This window comes from Branchiostoma lanceolatum, chromosome 4 (assembly GCF_035083965.1).
Source record: "Branchiostoma lanceolatum isolate klBraLanc5 chromosome 4, klBraLanc5.hap2, whole genome shotgun sequence".
Lineage (NCBI taxonomy): Eukaryota > Metazoa > Chordata > Leptocardii > Amphioxiformes > Branchiostomatidae > Branchiostoma > Branchiostoma lanceolatum.
The window spans coordinates 23,570,321-23,586,699 of record NC_089725.1 but is presented as its reverse complement, the minus strand read 5'-3'; the positions used below and the strand labels follow the sequence as shown (position 1 = coordinate 23,586,699).

Sequence of the window (16,379 nt, the reverse complement as noted above, 5' to 3'; positions counted from 1 at the left end):
GTTGCACAACCAACCTGCCACCTTGGTCTACCTCTTCAGTAGGTAACCGGGTACAAATGTTGCCCAGGGAAACTTAATATCAATACTGTTTATCCTGATAATAGTTTCAGGAAAAGGAAAGAAATCTTGATCCAGTTTAGCTCAATGAAAAGCTAATCTTCCACTGGTCGTGACAGAGAACACAGATGCTATGTATTTTAGAGGTTCATTGTACCAGGGAAATTCCCCTAGCTCTTTTCGACAAGCACAGTGGACCACGGCTTAACGTCCCGTCTTAAGGACTGCGACCCTTTCCGGTAGTGTGCATGTTGGGTGAGCAACACAGCCAGGATCAAACCCGGGTCTCCTAGTTCCAGAAGCAAGATTGCTAACCACTGGACTACGCACGCTACAGTTTTAATAGTTTCGGAGTATATTGATAAATTGTAATCTTTGTCCTGTGATCTTGTATGGGTGGATGCTGTCTTTGGGCATTTCTCTTCGTAATGTAGACATACCAAATGGCAGTAACCACTGTTTGCACTTCTAAAACACTCAATGATATCTACAGTTCAGTTGTGATTAGTACGCAACTTCGTCAATCCCAAGATTGCAGCCCTAAAACTCAATAACTAAGAATAATGAAGACAGCAAGAATAAAGACTTAGGACACCCAAGTCTGCTGTAAAGCAATTTCTTGTATTAATTACTGAGTAGTACAAATGGCCCCTCATCTTGTATATGTCACAACAGTAGCACCTGGCTCAAATCACGTTAGATATTGGCACATAGTAAGACTAGAACGGTAACTCCTACAGGCACACGGACGTGCACTGTGCTCACCATGCTCGGATTAAGGCAAACAAACAGTCTACAGATACAAACCTCCACTAAGTCATACACTTCAATATAACAAGGTCTACTCCAAGTATAAGTTTGGAATAAACTCTGCATGACTGTGTTATCTAACATACTTGTGCAACTCTTGTAGTATTACATATATAGATATATAGATATATATTATCTATTTCTACTTTGTATTGCCAAGCAATCAATCACTGACCTACTAGCAGCCATTAGAAAATGTGAGTAAACAGTGAACACACAAACGGGTATAAAACATCCAACAGCCTGTTCACAATACAACCCAATGAGAACAGTGTGTCCTGTACTAACTGTACCATGACAGCATATATCACACTCGCTTCCTTTGTGCATCTAGATCCACAACCCCACAAGAAGCTAACAAAGACCAGCACATCGGATGTTTCAGTTCAAAATACATGTATGTTCAATTTTTATTTTCGCCACGTCAATAAACGACAATTTTCAAACTACATGTACCAGTCTTTCAAAGTTGAATGTTTCAATTGTCATTTTAAATTGTCATAGTCAATTTTTGCTCACGAAGAGAATCCTGATCTGATCGAGGAAAGCTAAGAAGAAGTCTCTGATTTTTCCAAATTCTACAATGTATAGTTTTCCTTCAGAACTCTTCCAAGCCAATGAGTGCCTACATTCCTAGGTGGAATAAACCTAGTGAATGTTAGAGTATTGTGGGGTTGGGAGGAGATGCACATTACAATTAACACTATCATTGTGCAACACCTAGTAGTATTTGCTGTAAGAATACACATTTGTTAAACAGTCTCTACATGATCTAAATGGGCAGCAGATGATATAACCATGCACAATAATGTGGTTGACCCTGAGTCTACTGCATTGATGTGGCAGTTTGTAATGCTTCAAGCAGGAAAAAAATGTACCCTGAAATCTTATCCTGGGCCACATGCTTATTGTTGTACTGTTGTCAATCTTGGATAAAAAAGCTACCAGTGAGTTTATACTATCTCTCAAAAGTTGTAATAGATGTAGTGGCTTGGACATGTGTTTACTTGTATTCTTGGTAATGTAGCTTATTATATTGTACATGAGAGTATCCAAGAATATTCTGGTGAAGTTAAAGTCATGGGCTGCTAGCGCTGTTTTCCACAACAAACAACTGTAGAGTAAGTAACAAAGTTGCCCCACGTCTGTCAGTCCCAATGAGTCATACTGAAGTAGCTGCAACCACATTAGATCATGATAAACTGGACAAAGAGATGCTCAACTCATCCCTTCAGATATGGGGAGCTGAAGTGCAACATGTATTTGACCTGACTGATGTGTTTTCAACCCTGCCAGTGTAACACACTGATTATCAAGTCTTCTTCAAATTGGCTGCTACACTAGAGGGTTAAATGTCTGAGGTTCACTGCAGAAATAGGCGTGGCCTACACTGCAACCAAGGAGAATATGGCAGTGACTTGGCTATGGCATGTTGTTGTTGGATGGCAATGAAGCTGAATGTGGCTGCAGCTACCAGTAATGAAGGAAATGACTGAGAATATTGGTACAGACCAAGACTACAGCTATGAAGCATCGCCACTTTGCAGAATTTGGGTGACTTGCCAAAACATGTACTAGCACAAAGTTGTTTGGGTTTTTTAGTAGTTGACTCTCTAGTTTTAAAACAATATGCATGTGTACAAATGTACATAAGTAAATACAAAGCTTTTCTTATCCAGGTACAATACATGTAGATACACGTTTTACACAGAAATCCACTAATCAGTGGTGTGGTCCAAGTTAAAAGTAAATTGACAACAGCATTATAACAGAACACAAGTCATACAGCAGAAAACAAAGTCTTTGACCATCAACAGCAAAAACTTAAGGTCTGTAATTTGTATTCAGAAAATAATAAAGGATATCAAAGTTTTGTCTGAATGTGATGTCAGCATCATAGCAGGTTTTTTTTCAATAAGTCATTCTGTAGAACCTGTTTGATGAATCAGCTATCAGACTTTTTGTATCATTTTTTTATCGTTGTGAATTTTTGTCAGTTGTTTTCCAAGCGTCTCTGTTTGCTCTTGTATGGACTGTGCTCCTTGGCTTAGCTGCCTGGAACAAATTTTGTAAACTTTCTTAGTACCTATCTGGGATAACTGCCATCAGATTTGTAATGGTCCAGTACAGCATTACATGTACAATGTAGATAGATGCAGTAATTACCCAGTATATTCAACATGCAACATTCCTCGTACAAATATCGGAGCATTGGTCAGAAAACTTCACTACATTGGAGATACCATATCAAAAGCCTTATCAACAACAAACATCAATGTTTCCATATATGGAATAATAAGTATGATAGCCAGAGGTATAATTGTCTTAGTCAAATATTGCACTATAATATGTGGAAAAGCAGCAAGTTGTCGCAAGCTTTCTTCGGACATTGTCCATTGTTCCCAGCCATAGGTCCCCTCTTTTGAAATGGTGTGGACAATGTTTTCAAGGGTATAGAAGAAGTCTTATAGAATCCTGAGTAGAATTCTTACAAATACCTGGACTTTTGTGTCAAAATTTAAAAATTGATCATGAAAAACATTCCTAGACAAAAAAAACACTTCCAATTTGAAAGCTTTGGTTCGATGAATCCAACAATTTTAAAAGACGCTTCAGCTTCTTCCACACCCTTTTGTATGCAACAGCTCTGTGTGGACTGGTCCATTTCAAAGGAAGGGGTCCTTGTGGAACATGAATGCATTGTAGCTGCAATCTTACAGTATCTGATTTGGACACAGTATAAAACAGCCGTCCTAGCTCCTTGGAAGCATCATATTCTGGTGAATGCCACCGAGAACAGGTGTGTATTTTGCTGTTTAGTGTGGTTGAGGCCTTGGATTGCTTTGTTAAGAGTTGGGTGGGCACAACTGGTAGCTGTGTTAAGGGCAGGTGGTAGAACAGATCCTCGCAGTGTAAAGATCTCCAATCATTTTGTGTTCAGCATCTAAACACGGGTGCTCTACCTCACTCAGTACAAACTTAACACTGGACTGACTCAGTAGAGTTGTTCAGAAACGAGAGAAGTTTGAACCAATTTTTAACCTTGTCAGGGTTTTTCTTCCTCGCAGAGAAATAAGACTTGGCATCCATCATTCTGTAAGGCCTGAGTAGAGCAGCTGCTTACTTTAACTTCCATGGCACTGGTCACCACAGTAAGCAGGAGACAGTGTTTGGTCACCAAAATTTGTTTGAAGCTGTCAGGACCAAACTGGTCCACATCTCTAAAACACAAAAATTACAGGTAGGAAGAAATTGTGAAGTGTGTGGAGTCTAAAACGCTCTAAATGGTGACTGGATCTTTCTGAGAGCAAAAAGCAAGGATTTGTCCTGTCACATCCCGTTAGAAGGCAGGACCAAAGGGTTACAGGCCAGCTACGATCCTAGTGGCGTCATATTAAACGTTACACACCTGCCAAACTTTTACGAGTAGATGTTAGATAAGCGTTATAAATACCTAGGATAGCAACACCGACTACCGACTACACTACTGTTACTTCAATATTTGCCAAACAACACGGCATAACAGTGAACAGGAGTGGTTTGGCTAGTACTCCAACAATAACATGTGAAAGACTATCCTTGAACAGAGTAGAGTTTAGATACACCATATGTGCTTTCGGTTTTTATACAACAGATGTTCTTGTTTAAATGCAATGGTGCAGCCCCAAGCTGTAATATCAGTTACAGAGTTTGTTATTGTTTGGTACTGTACAGTACAAGAAGTATTGAATCCACACAATGCTTTGTTAGGATAATATACATATGTGTGTGTGTGTACGTCATTAGAAGGCCTTATCTAATTCACAGTACAAGATACCCCAGCCACAACGATATGCATGACTACATGTTAGATAGTAGTACTTGTAGTAGTAGTAGTAAGAGAGGTATCTAAAGATACTATAAAGGTGTGTAAAAGAGCTATTTGATAATCTCATGTCAAACATCAAGGTTACATGTCACATCCATGTATAATCAAGGCAAACTAGATACTTCTCTTAGCTCCCTAGAGGATATTTGGTAACCAATGCCAATTTAGTTAGCAAATGTTTGGTTAGTGTTGGGTTAATGCTAAATGTAGCAAACATTTACTATAATGGAACGCTTACATCTATTAAATGCAATAACCTTGTTAAATCTCTAAAAATCTTCCATAAATACCACTATATTTGATATAAAACAATGCAACTATAAACACGCAAAAAAGGATTTCATAGCACCACTAAATACCGTTAAAATTCTTTTGGATGGTGAATATGATATAAAGCAACTTTTGACACAAATCAAAATGCACCAACCAGTAGTGACAACAAATTATTAACCACATAGATATGACAACTGTGTGCACAAACCAGTAATAGACTATATACTTGAGTATATTCCTGAGTACACATATACTGTTTTTTTTAATACTGGCACACTAGCTAGTTATAAGAGCACACCAAATACATTTTGCATAGTAACCACAATATGCAAACTAACTACTGTGCAGTAATCTATAGAACTGTACCTGACACAGTACAACACCTTTACAAGACTTGCCCAGTTTGACCACCATCTCCTGGACATCTGGAAACATTCACGTCAAACAAAAAGCTACCCTGCTCTTTCCTGATCTGCCATTTCACCCGCGTATTCATTTCCAAAACATGAAGGCCTTCGAGATACTGAATACACCCCTTCAAGATAGCTCTCATCTCAGAGTGGCGTTTTCACCATGGCTGTTGCAAGCAAGCGTAATGTGTTTTTGATCCATGTATAATGTTGTGCGTACTAAATTGTATCTTTGTTACAGTTTCTTAAGACAGACTTCTACAGAAGGGAGGTCAGACCGGGCAAGTCTTGAGACACAGGGACTTCCTACAGGGAGTTGGGAGGAAGTCCCGTGCGGATGTTGATCGAGCCCTTCCACACGTCAAACGCGGGAACGATCGGCTCACGGAAGCTGCAGAAGAACGTGAAGATGTGACCACGCCCAACGTTGTAGCACGACAGACGACCCCTATCGTAGTCGAGCAGGACACCAAGAGAGCGTGGCAGAGTGTCGACCTCGACAACGACCTCGCGGCAATCGTGGATGGCTTGGAAGCGGATGACTCCATCTAAGGTACACATGTAGTCGTACCTCAGGGCCCAGGAGTAGTTGTTACCCCCAAGGAACTCCCTGGCCGGGTAATCACGATCATACGTTACCCCGACGCGGAAACCCCGGCTGTTCCCCACGAACACTTCCCAGTAGATGCGGCCGCTGTTGATGGAGATGTCGGCCAGCACGTGGTGGGGGCCGAAGGGCTGGTGGCCGCGGTTGGGCATGTGTGTGATGGTGGTGTTGTAGTTGGAGAGACGCAGACATTGTGGGGCCGACATCCAGTCCAGTTGGAACTGAACACCTGAGAAGTGTAAGGAAAGGGGTTAGAGTGCTAGGTCTGTGTGTTGGTTGGGGGGTGGGGGGTGAGACTGAGAGGATGGTCACGACTCAGATTGTTAGATCTGTGGAGGGAGGGGGGGATTACGGAGAGGCCCGGCAGGACACTGGTTAAGGTCTGTGTGTAAGTATCTGACAAATGTTACAGAAAGAAGTCCACTTTCACATTGCCCAGACAGTAGGGTGCTTATTCACAAAACCCTGGTGATACGCATAGGTCTGATGAACATCACTCTCCCTTTTCTCTTCAATTCTATTTCATGTTCTGAGATTGGGCGATCATTGCTTTCAAGCATACTGTTTCCATTCCTGTTCCTCTTAAAAAGTATTGATGATGGCAACCTTCAAACTTGAACCCGACCAGCTGATGTTTTTATCCAGCAGATTTCCTTCATAAGACCACATTTATGTCTGCTGCAAAGTCTGTCGCACCTGCTACCCCATTGACTAAATCTTTAAAAGTTCTGTTTAAAGTTCTGTCGTATGCTATTTTGCTATATGTTTTGCCACAGGATCTTCCAGGCACCTTTAAAGCACCTTTGTGGCCATAAAGTATGTGGGCGAAAGCACATTCCACAATTCAGCAACCCCTTCTTAATTTTTCGCTGTTCTTCTAATGTCAATATGACAAAAAACAGATAACAATAAAACTGTGGAAAAGTAGACTTGTTTATTGGCCCAGTTTAGCACGGGTATGAAAAATAGTTTTTTTTTTTTTTTTTCAAAAACAACATCTTTGCAACAATAAGTTAAAACGCAGATGATTTTGTTAAAAATACATTGCACATTACAAAAGGGTGTGACAATAAACACAACTGAACAATTTCAACAATGGCAAATGCAACTGTTTCCAGATAGTAGTAGGCTCATAAGAACGATTGGATGAGTATTTTTGGAACCTTACAACAGTCAGGTTTTTCTTTAACACTAAGTCTTGCTTTTCAGTATTGTTAGCGCTGTAGGTTGGAATATTGTTTGGTCCTTTGTCTCGTAAAGGTTTGGCTGATTGATACATGATTGTGGAGTACTCATTGAACACAACGTCAATGGATAGCAACAACAACAACAAAGACTGTGACAGCCTTGAAAAATGCAACAAAATGGGCAACATGAACACATTTAAAAGTTACAGCAACATTCTATACATACAATTGTCTTTATATGTTAGCATGTTACACAACCACATTACAAAGTTTTGCACATCATGCCGACAACAAAACATTATATGGCTCTAAACTACATACATGCACTATACTACATACATGTAGCACTACAGCACTACAATAGATGGCACTACATTACAAAGCACTAAACTACATGGCAATACACTACAAAGCCCACAAGGCACATGCAAATGCTTGCACACATTCATAAAATGCAGATAAATTATGACAGTATCATGCGAAATGATGTGACAAAAAATCAGCTAAAATCAGCAAAAAAACAAGCAAGGAACAAGAAAACAAAAACATGTCAAGCCTCTGGCCTTTAGCACAAGAAAACACACATGTAAGAACATATTGCACAGCAATTTTGAATAGGTTGCTTTGTAAAAAGACATAACAACAACACTTGGTGATTTATTACACAGCAATGACAGCATGAAAAAAATCTAAAAGTGCATTTCCTCATTGACAGCATAAAAATTCTTGTCCCCCAGTTTCATTTAGACAATCAGTTGGTTACTCTCTGAGCGACACATTGGACAACCAGCCCCATTTGTTCCCTAAAAGGGATAAAAGTTTTGTGGTAAGCTGAGAGGGGAAAAATGATTGGCCCTTCTACAGGACTGGTTACAAGTCAGCCAGCGTGAGCGATACATTTGACTGAAGCCCAGGGAAGCTGTGTAGGACCAGACGCCTGGGGTGGCGGCCGTGCCAGCGTACAATGATGGTCCACGCGATGTCGTTGCAGCTCCCACCGTGGCGAGGGGGCGTCTCGGTCCTGTCCACCGCAACCACTTCCACGATGTTGGGGATCCCGCTCAGCTGGTCCTGCAGGTCCCTGCGCCTGACACGCCAGTCCCCCGGGTACAGGTTCTCCTCGACCAAGGACAGGCGCAGCAGTTTGGGGGTGACAGTGTAGTCAGGGGAATGGCTTTCCTCGCTTTGGTGTGGCACTTCATTTCTCAGGGAGGCGGTATTTGCTCTACATCTGGGGTTCGCAGCGCTGGGCACAGGTTCTGGGTCATAGGTCAGGATGGAAGGGGAGGGGCTGGAGGTCAGGGGGCATGCTGGAGGGGAAGCAAAATGCAAGCTGTCCAACTGTTGTCCATATTTGGCAACCTTTCCTCCGATATCATCTTCAGCATTATATTTTGGCAGTTCAATCTTTCAGTAACATAAAAATTTACCTACCATTAGCGCAGGAGGATGAAATAATAAAGACAAAAATGTTTCCTTACTAACCTGTTTCAGAAGAAAGAAATGTGGCCCAGTATAAGTACAACAATACAAGGAACTGACTTTAAAAACCCTGTGCATTGACAGCACAGACAGGCCCTTACCTGCACACTGGGGACAGTTACAGTAGTAGAGACTGGGTCCCCTGCCCGCGCTGTTCCGGCGGCCCCGGCCCCGTGCAGGAGAGCCCCCTGGTGACTGTGAGCTGTAGGACCACTGGGACTGCCTGTCTGGAGAGGTGGGGCAGGTTTGCGGGGTTGTCTGCTGGACAGCAGAGTTGGGCTGTCCAGAGGAATCCTGGGGAGTGGCCATAGGGGGATATTAGTCAACACAAGTATGGTATACTTCAATATTGAACAGGAAACACTTCACTGAATTTACACTTTCTGTTTGAAAATCACTAAAACCAATTCTTGGCCAAATGTATAGTTATCAAGTTATAACCAACAAAATTATGCTGTAAACGGATTATTATTCTCGACATGTTTCCTTTGACTCCTATCTCGTGCATCCAGAGTTCAACGAAGAAATGTTACCTGTGTTTGTGTGTTCTTCTTGCCGTCCTGGTCTGTTTGGGTCCCCGAGTTGGCAGCCGTGAGGACTCTGTAGCACTTAGAGCACAGGTTGTTGTAGACAGAGTCTCCGTAGGCAGAGCAGTTGGGACCCGGGCAGGGCTGGCGGTCAGGGGAGGTGCGACCAGAGGCACCTGCCAAATACACACATTCAGGTGTTGTCAAAATATAGGCAGAACACGGCAGAAGAGTGGGAATGCACGTACGTTGATTTTCTTTTCTTCTCTTTCATATTCCACAGGTGAATTTGAAACAGCCCACATTCTGGAAATACCCAGAAAGTCTAAAAGAAAGTATGTTACCCACCCTTTCCCTACAAGACACGCCTTTGACAAGTAAATAACACTAAACTTTACTTCCTTGCAACATGATATGGGATGCTTAATTTTCATAGTTAATCTTCTCTTGCTTGAACAGGATTGAAGAGTACCCTCATCAAATAATTCCTTCCTAACATTCAAAACAGATTGATGTCACCGTCTGTCAGTATGTTGAGGCCGTATTTAATTGTCCTGAGTCATTGTGAGACGTTTGTTATGAGTACTGATGCCATACCCTCCACAAAGTCCAGTTTCTTCAGCATGTCTTGTGCCTCCTTAAAGTCCACCAGGCAGTGTTCAAACTCCTCGTCCACACATGGGGTCAGCTCCTCACTCTCTGCACCCAATGTTAGCCTGGGTTGGGACAGAAGTTGTTTTAGGTCTGTTTCAGGTGGTCTAGTCAGAGAGAAACCTCTTATCATAATTCTTGTTAAACAAGAATTGAGGCGACGAAATATGATATCATGACCAACAGGCCTTTTAATCCTGTATTCAACCAATCTATTAGTCCTGTATTCATTCTTATATATATAAAAGCTCCTTGATTCAACAGTAAACATGTCCTTGTAGATGTGTATACATCTCAATAGACTAACTACAACAAATGCAGAAAAGAGCTTGTTGTGCCATCATCTGAAGCATGTGCACTGGGTATTCATATGCGATGAAACACCTTGTGTATACAGCTCAATTAACTACAACCCCCCCCCCCCCCATTATTTATATAATTATGTCCTTGCTAGAACAAATGCAGAAAACAGCTTGTCATTATACCATCATGGGCAGGAACTACACTGGGTATTCATATGCAATGAAACACCTTAGACTGTCAACTTTTACGACATATTTGCCAATTTTTGGCATGTTGTTGTATCTACACCAATAATACTGCCATCACACCTTCAAGCTGTTGATTATTGTCTAAAACTACATTTGTACTCTAGCTTCCTGACTAACATCCATGTATAAGGGCTAGAATAGGACAGTAGTCAGTTTCTGTACTTAACCTGTTTACAGTATCAAAAATTTGCTGCTTACCTTTCTGCCATTTCATTTGCAGCCTGTTGAAACAAACAGAAAAGTATTCTAAAATCCAATCCAAAGACAAGGTGGGAAAACTAGGAAAACATTGCATAGGTGCACAAACACTAAGGCCATGCTTGTTGTTTGAAACTTAAATATGATATTGCAGACCAAACTGAATAAAGTATACCAAATGTACGCCAAAAATAATTACTCAAGCAACTGGATAAAGTTTTGAAACAGTCAGACGTCTGACTGTTTCAAAACTTTATCCAGTTGCTTGAGTAATTATTTTTGGCGTATCTTACTACCTGGATGTCTAACTTTCATCAACGTATACCAAATGTATATCAGATAACTGAATAATGTTCATCAACGTATACCAAATGTATATCAGATAACTGAATAATGTTAACAGTTCATCCTCAAATAAGAAAATGGATGGAATAATTATTTTGAAGGTGATCCTGTAGTAGTGTATATTTTATGTACATGTATAGTGTGTGAAATGATTTTCTGACCTCCACAAATCGTGTCGGCTCCTCCTCCTTCATCAACAGCTCTGCGTCCCGCACCAGCGTGGCCACGCGGCCCTTCTCCTCCTCACACCTGGCCGACTGGCCACTGAGCGAGGCCAGCTTCTCCTCCTTCTCTACCTCCAGCTTGTCGTTCAGGGTGGACTGGCGCTTGGAGATGATGGAGAACAGGGCCAGCGTCTCCCGCCGCACCATGTCCTTGTGCTGGGAGCACTTGTCCTGTAGGCAAGAATAAAGGTAAGGGCAAGGGTAGACCCATAGCTTTTTTAGGCCATAGAGGCCGTTGTTATCCACTGTATTGGAAGGCAGAGCCAGACCCTCTCCTTCCACCTCCTCCTTTTACCTCTACAACCAAAGCCAGAAAGTCGTGTTTTGTTTACATACCAATTTAGGCTAATTTAATTTAGAACTTAACGGTACAATTTCTTGCAAGTAGTGTATTCTATAGTCTGACATTGCATTCTTGCCATTAATCATGAGGTTTTAATATTGATTTCTTCAGTGTAGAGTGGTTCTAACATGGTGTTGATAAGTTATCTCACCTCCACAGACTTGGACAGAGTCTTGTTCTCCTGGATGAACCTGTCCAGCTGCAGACTGCGGTCCTCTAGCAGCTGCACCTTGCCCTGCAGCATGCCCTGATGGAGACACAGAACCACCACGGTTTAACAGATCTGCTTAACAGGGTCAGCTAGAAACTAACTTAGATAAAATTTACTTATACGGATTTTATCAGGCTAAGCCACTTCCCAATACATATATGAATAGACCAAAGTTATTTTGTTGTACATATCTCCATGAACGAATAATTCTGCAGTTCCAACATTTGCTAGGAGATTGCAAGTCACAAGGATTCCTTGGAAGAATCAAATGCAACACACAATAAAACACACCATAGCCTTAGGCACAGATCCATATTTGGGAAATATTACCTAATATGGAAATAGCAGATAGGAAAATAAGCATCCTCCACTCCTGAAGGCATTCAACAGTTGGATCTTATATATTGCCACTCCAATGTACAACAACAGGTGCAAGCGAAACAGCCATCAAATAACATCTGATTGTGGAGATGAACTCCTTGGAGGAAATACAGTTCTGTTCGGAGCATACATCTATTAGAAGTTTTTAACAATATTGAGGTCATCCATAGCACTTTTTACTGTCATTTCAGGTGTGACATGCCGTGTTGTCACATTGACTCCTGCAAACTGTCATAAGTTTTCAAATAGTATTCTGTGATCTTTCCCAAGGTTTTTCCCGACCTTTACAATATCTCTGAGGAGCTTCTGCATCAGAAATCATCAGATAAGATAAGATAAGAAGCTGTTAAACAGCTGGAGTCGGAGTGCTGGACTGTAGATACTTTGAAAAAATGTAGGAACAGATTCCGTGTGTTCTTATGGCTATATCAATATCAGCTTCACCAAAAATAATTACTCAAGCAACTGGATAAGATTTTGAATATCAGCTTCAGTAGTGAATTGCATGCTGTTCTTTTTCTTATATTCTTGTAACATTATAAAAGAAAACATCATTGCCTTTACCAGCACAATTGAAGCCTGCTTTTTTTGTGTTCTGGAACAATTGACTAGGGCAGACAAAGCACAATGAGAAAATATCTTTGTTCCATGCAAGCCTCTACCAGGCCCCGTGGATGGCTCAAATAGAGTGAATAGTATGCTAAATATTCTCCCTATAGCCGGCGTAGTTAGTCTGGTAGAGACTAGTTCCATACCCCTTTAATAATAAAATCACAAACTCTACAACAAAAAGTACTTTTTTCTGTACTGCCATCCCACAATAAGATATGATGATCGCAAGTTCTGGGAAAAATATTCACTGCCGCTGGCTTTTCATTCTGAGTGGTTTAGGCAGGATGGAACCAAACCATTGCAAATACAAAGGTACACTTCAGACTGTGAATCCACCTTGAGACGTCTGCCTTCTTTCCTTTCATAAACAGGAAGATGATAAGACCATTTGTGAACAGTGTGGCTGATGATAGGGTTAACATTAATGTCAATGTTCAGCCTTTCCAGTTAGCTGGTACTAAAATAGAAGGTCTGTGGCTGTGCTGGATATGCTGAGAGATCATAAAATGCCAGAAATATAGCAACAGCCTTGGTTCAAACCTGTCAACCTTGGGGGCAGAAGGAACGGCCTTGGTGCTCAGGATGCATATAAGGTTACAAACACATTCATCTAACAGACATGCGACCTTGTCCAAGGCACTCCATTGCATATGATGTGCATATGATTATAAATTCTGCATGAAAAGTCTGTCAGGAAACTCTGCTTTGTAGGTTTACTACTTCTACTTCTTGTAGTGAAATATTTAGAGATTAAATTGAAAGAAAATTGGGAGTGCTTCCCACTGGTGACTACCCTTTACAAGACAAAAAAATCTAGGGAAAACAAAGTTCCAGTTGTAATTTATTGAAAGTCTTAACATGATAAAGTAATGGCTTTTTGTATGCTGGGGTGACAGCTTTTCTGGTATTCTCACAAATTTCATCACAGTTGCTATTGAGAAATGATTATCCAATAGCAACTGTGATGAAATTTGTGAGAATACCAGAAAAGCTGTCACCCCAGCATACAAAAAGCCATCACAACCAATAGCTTTATCAATTACTAACAGGAAATTACTTCTTCCATTCCATCGATGTTGTCTTAGACCAGATAGTAGCCCTGGACTTGCAATACAGGTAATATTCATGCTGAAATTACCATAACAGTGGATGGTGGCAACATTCATACCACCCCACCACAACCCCTGAAATCAACAACGATAGGTCCCTGGTGCAAAATTGAGGTGGTAAAATGATTTATATCATGAACAACTGTATAAAACTGTACAACAATAATAACAGAGCACTAACAACAGCATTTGAAATAGCCTACACAACAAGTTAGGGTCATCTACCCAGAAATGTGATAGTTCCTTTGTTCTGGGCTTTGTTCAATAGCATGGAACAAAACCACCTGTAGCCAACAATGGAGATTACCCAAGGACAGACAAAAAGCGCAGCGCACACAACATCACAGACTTGCCTCTTGAAAATACAGTTTAAATTGACAAGACAATTTATGATGATTTAGTCAGATATACTTAGTACGTTGTTATATCCACCCACCCCAAACGTCAGGCGGACGGTCCCAACCCGCAGGCTGCTCCATTGTCTTTGTGTTTATGATGTATGGCGGTTCATTTGGAATTACAAAATCGATTGGCACAATTGGCTGCCGACAGTAGATGGAGAAAATCGCTCGGATGAGATTAGATTCCATACTGCAATACAAAATCGTTACCTTTTTCTCGGCCAGGACATTTTTCAGCTCCTGCACCTCGCATTCTTTGTGTTCCCCCACCAACTTGCAGAGCGCGCAGATAGCCTTCTCGTGAGAGGAACAATGCAAACTCGGCCTCTCGTCCTCGTGCTCCGCACACACTACCTTCTTCTTGATCTGGGCTGCGACTTCTCTGTAACTATCCACGATGTTTTCCACAAGGATATTACGCTTCAGCCCATCGATTCCCCGTCGGCCGAGATATGTGCACTGGCGGCACTGGGGGCAAGGGAAGGCCGAGGGACGCCCTGGTCCACCTCGGTATCCCTCGTCATCCTCATCCTGTGTGTAGACGATATTCTGCACACACTGCCTGCAGAGGTTGTGCTGGCAAGGTAACATCAACACAGGCTTGGTGTAGACGTCTAAACAGACTGGGCAGTGAAGATCTCGCTCTAGAGATTCCATTTTTCCGCAGCCCCAGTTTTGTTGATGTTTTTCTCTCGCCCAAGATGGCTGCCACTGGAGCGTACCATCCTGGACGAGGGGGGACCGAGCAGACAAAGGACCTTGCAATAGCGACACCAATGGGTTATGATGAGAACTGCAGTGAACAAGACGTGCGTTTTCAGTAGGGATTCTTCTTCTTCCGATAATGGATTCTGTATATTCTTAGTAGCTTATGAGCAACTTGACTTGTACGAAGCAGAGCACTTCATCTTTAACACAGAAAGTTATAATACGCGATAGCAGCGCTATGATGTGGTATTAGAAACAATTATCCCATACAAGGTAACGTTAAAGCAGATTTTAAAAATTGACATGATTTTAATAGCAACTTTCAGTAGCAGGTAAATCTAGAAGTATAGTTTCAAAAGTGATGAAGTACCATTGGAATGCTACGGCTGATTGGGCAGAATGTATTCTTAGATTTCACTACAGGCTTAATGATTTTGATTTTAATTGCAATTACAGTGTTTCTATTACACTCATATATCTTTGTTGAACACGTAACTATGTTTACATTTCCCGATTATAATGTTACCAGTTGGTCCTGCCGACTGCACAACCATGTACATCTACTAGCACTGGCATGGTAAGTCACCTGTACTGCTGTGCATAATTGTTGGCCAAATGTTATCTCCAACCCCATTGCCGCAGTGACAGGCTTGTAAACTAAACCTAAGAGGATGAGTGCAGGGCTGTGACTAACCACCACCAAGGAGCCTCTCCATCTAAACCTCCTAGGACTAACCTAAAGAACTGGGGCACAGGATCCGTAAGTTATTTCCCATTGCTAGACAGCCTCTATTCTGTGCTCTTCTCTGTGTTGGTTGTGCCACAGGGGGGCTAGTTTTGCAGGTCAAACCTTCAAGCTTGATCTGTTAACACTAAAGATCAAGTACTTCTCAGCAGCCTTTGACCCCACCGCAAATCTCGCGAGCCCTATAAATCTCACTTCTGAAATCAGCGGGAAAGTCAAGACTGTACCTATTCACACTGCATTCCTGCGGCCCAGACTTTCTCATGACCTTCCAATCACCCTTGAATTTGTCAACAGAGTTTCCCAGAGCCCTGTGCAGAGCAGGAGACAGGCCAGGACAATTGGATTACACTGGTCAGAGCAGGTCCAGACTTGCCACATCTTCTTCCACATGTTACACACTAATACACAGTCTCTCCCTATCAGGAGCTATATGGAGCCATTTCCAGAAATCGGTTAGTCTGGCAGGCTGATAGGTTGCAGTTTTACTTTAAGTAACATGTAACATGTACATGTACCACACAGTATCTGGGGGTAACTGCCCTGTGTAAGTAGCCTCTACAAGGCTCCACAGGTTGCTGGAAAAATTGTAGAAGATGGCCAAACAGACGGATAACATGCCAGAAAAGTTAACAGTCGGATAGCTTTTTCCACCGATCGGACCGGACAGCTAATTCCA

The 16,379-nt window shown here is 41.7% G+C and overlaps 1 protein-coding gene across 2 annotated transcripts; it reads right to left on the bottom strand.

The window, feature by feature from the left end:
- Window positions 1–657: 657 nt before the first annotated feature.
- On the bottom strand, window positions 658–15,001 carry LOC136433500 (tripartite motif-containing protein 54-like). Of its 2 annotated transcripts, none has more exons than XM_066425784.1 (8): window positions 14,458–15,001; window positions 11,685–11,780; window positions 11,128–11,361; window positions 10,622–10,644; window positions 9,819–9,937; window positions 9,228–9,397; window positions 8,796–8,988; window positions 658–6,254 (listed from the first exon to the last, which is right to left on the bottom strand). In XM_066425784.1, the coding sequence occupies exons 1-8, from the start codon at window positions 14,902–14,904 to the stop codon at window positions 5,725–5,727; spliced, it is 1,812 nt and encodes a 603-aa protein (XP_066281881.1). In that variant the 5' UTR covers window positions 14,905–15,001; the 3' UTR covers window positions 658–5,724. The 2 variants fall into 2 exon arrangements, with proteins under 2 accessions (XP_066281881.1, XP_066281882.1); XM_066425785.1 differs by lacking the exon at window positions 658–6,254 and adding an exon at window positions 6,941–8,522 and having other exon boundaries at window positions 14,458–14,996.
- Between the last annotated feature and the right edge of the window lie 1,378 nt (window positions 15,002–16,379).

What these genes read in the sequence shown, in the direction of transcription:
- LOC136433500 (XM_066425784.1), bottom strand. Translation starts at nt 14,904, where the DNA reads ATGGAATCTCTAGAGCGAGATCTTCACTGCCCAGTCTGTTTAGACGTC. An exon ending in AGAAGAACACACAAACACAG is followed by an intron (nt 8,989 to 9,227) that starts GTAACATTTCTT and finishes GCCACTCCCCAG; the next exon opens with GATTCCTCTGGACAGCCCAA. An exon ending in TAACTGTCCCCAGTGTGCAG is followed by an intron (nt 6,255 to 8,795) that starts GTAAGGGCCTGT and finishes TACACTTCTCAG; the next exon opens with GTGTTCAGTTCCAACTGGAC.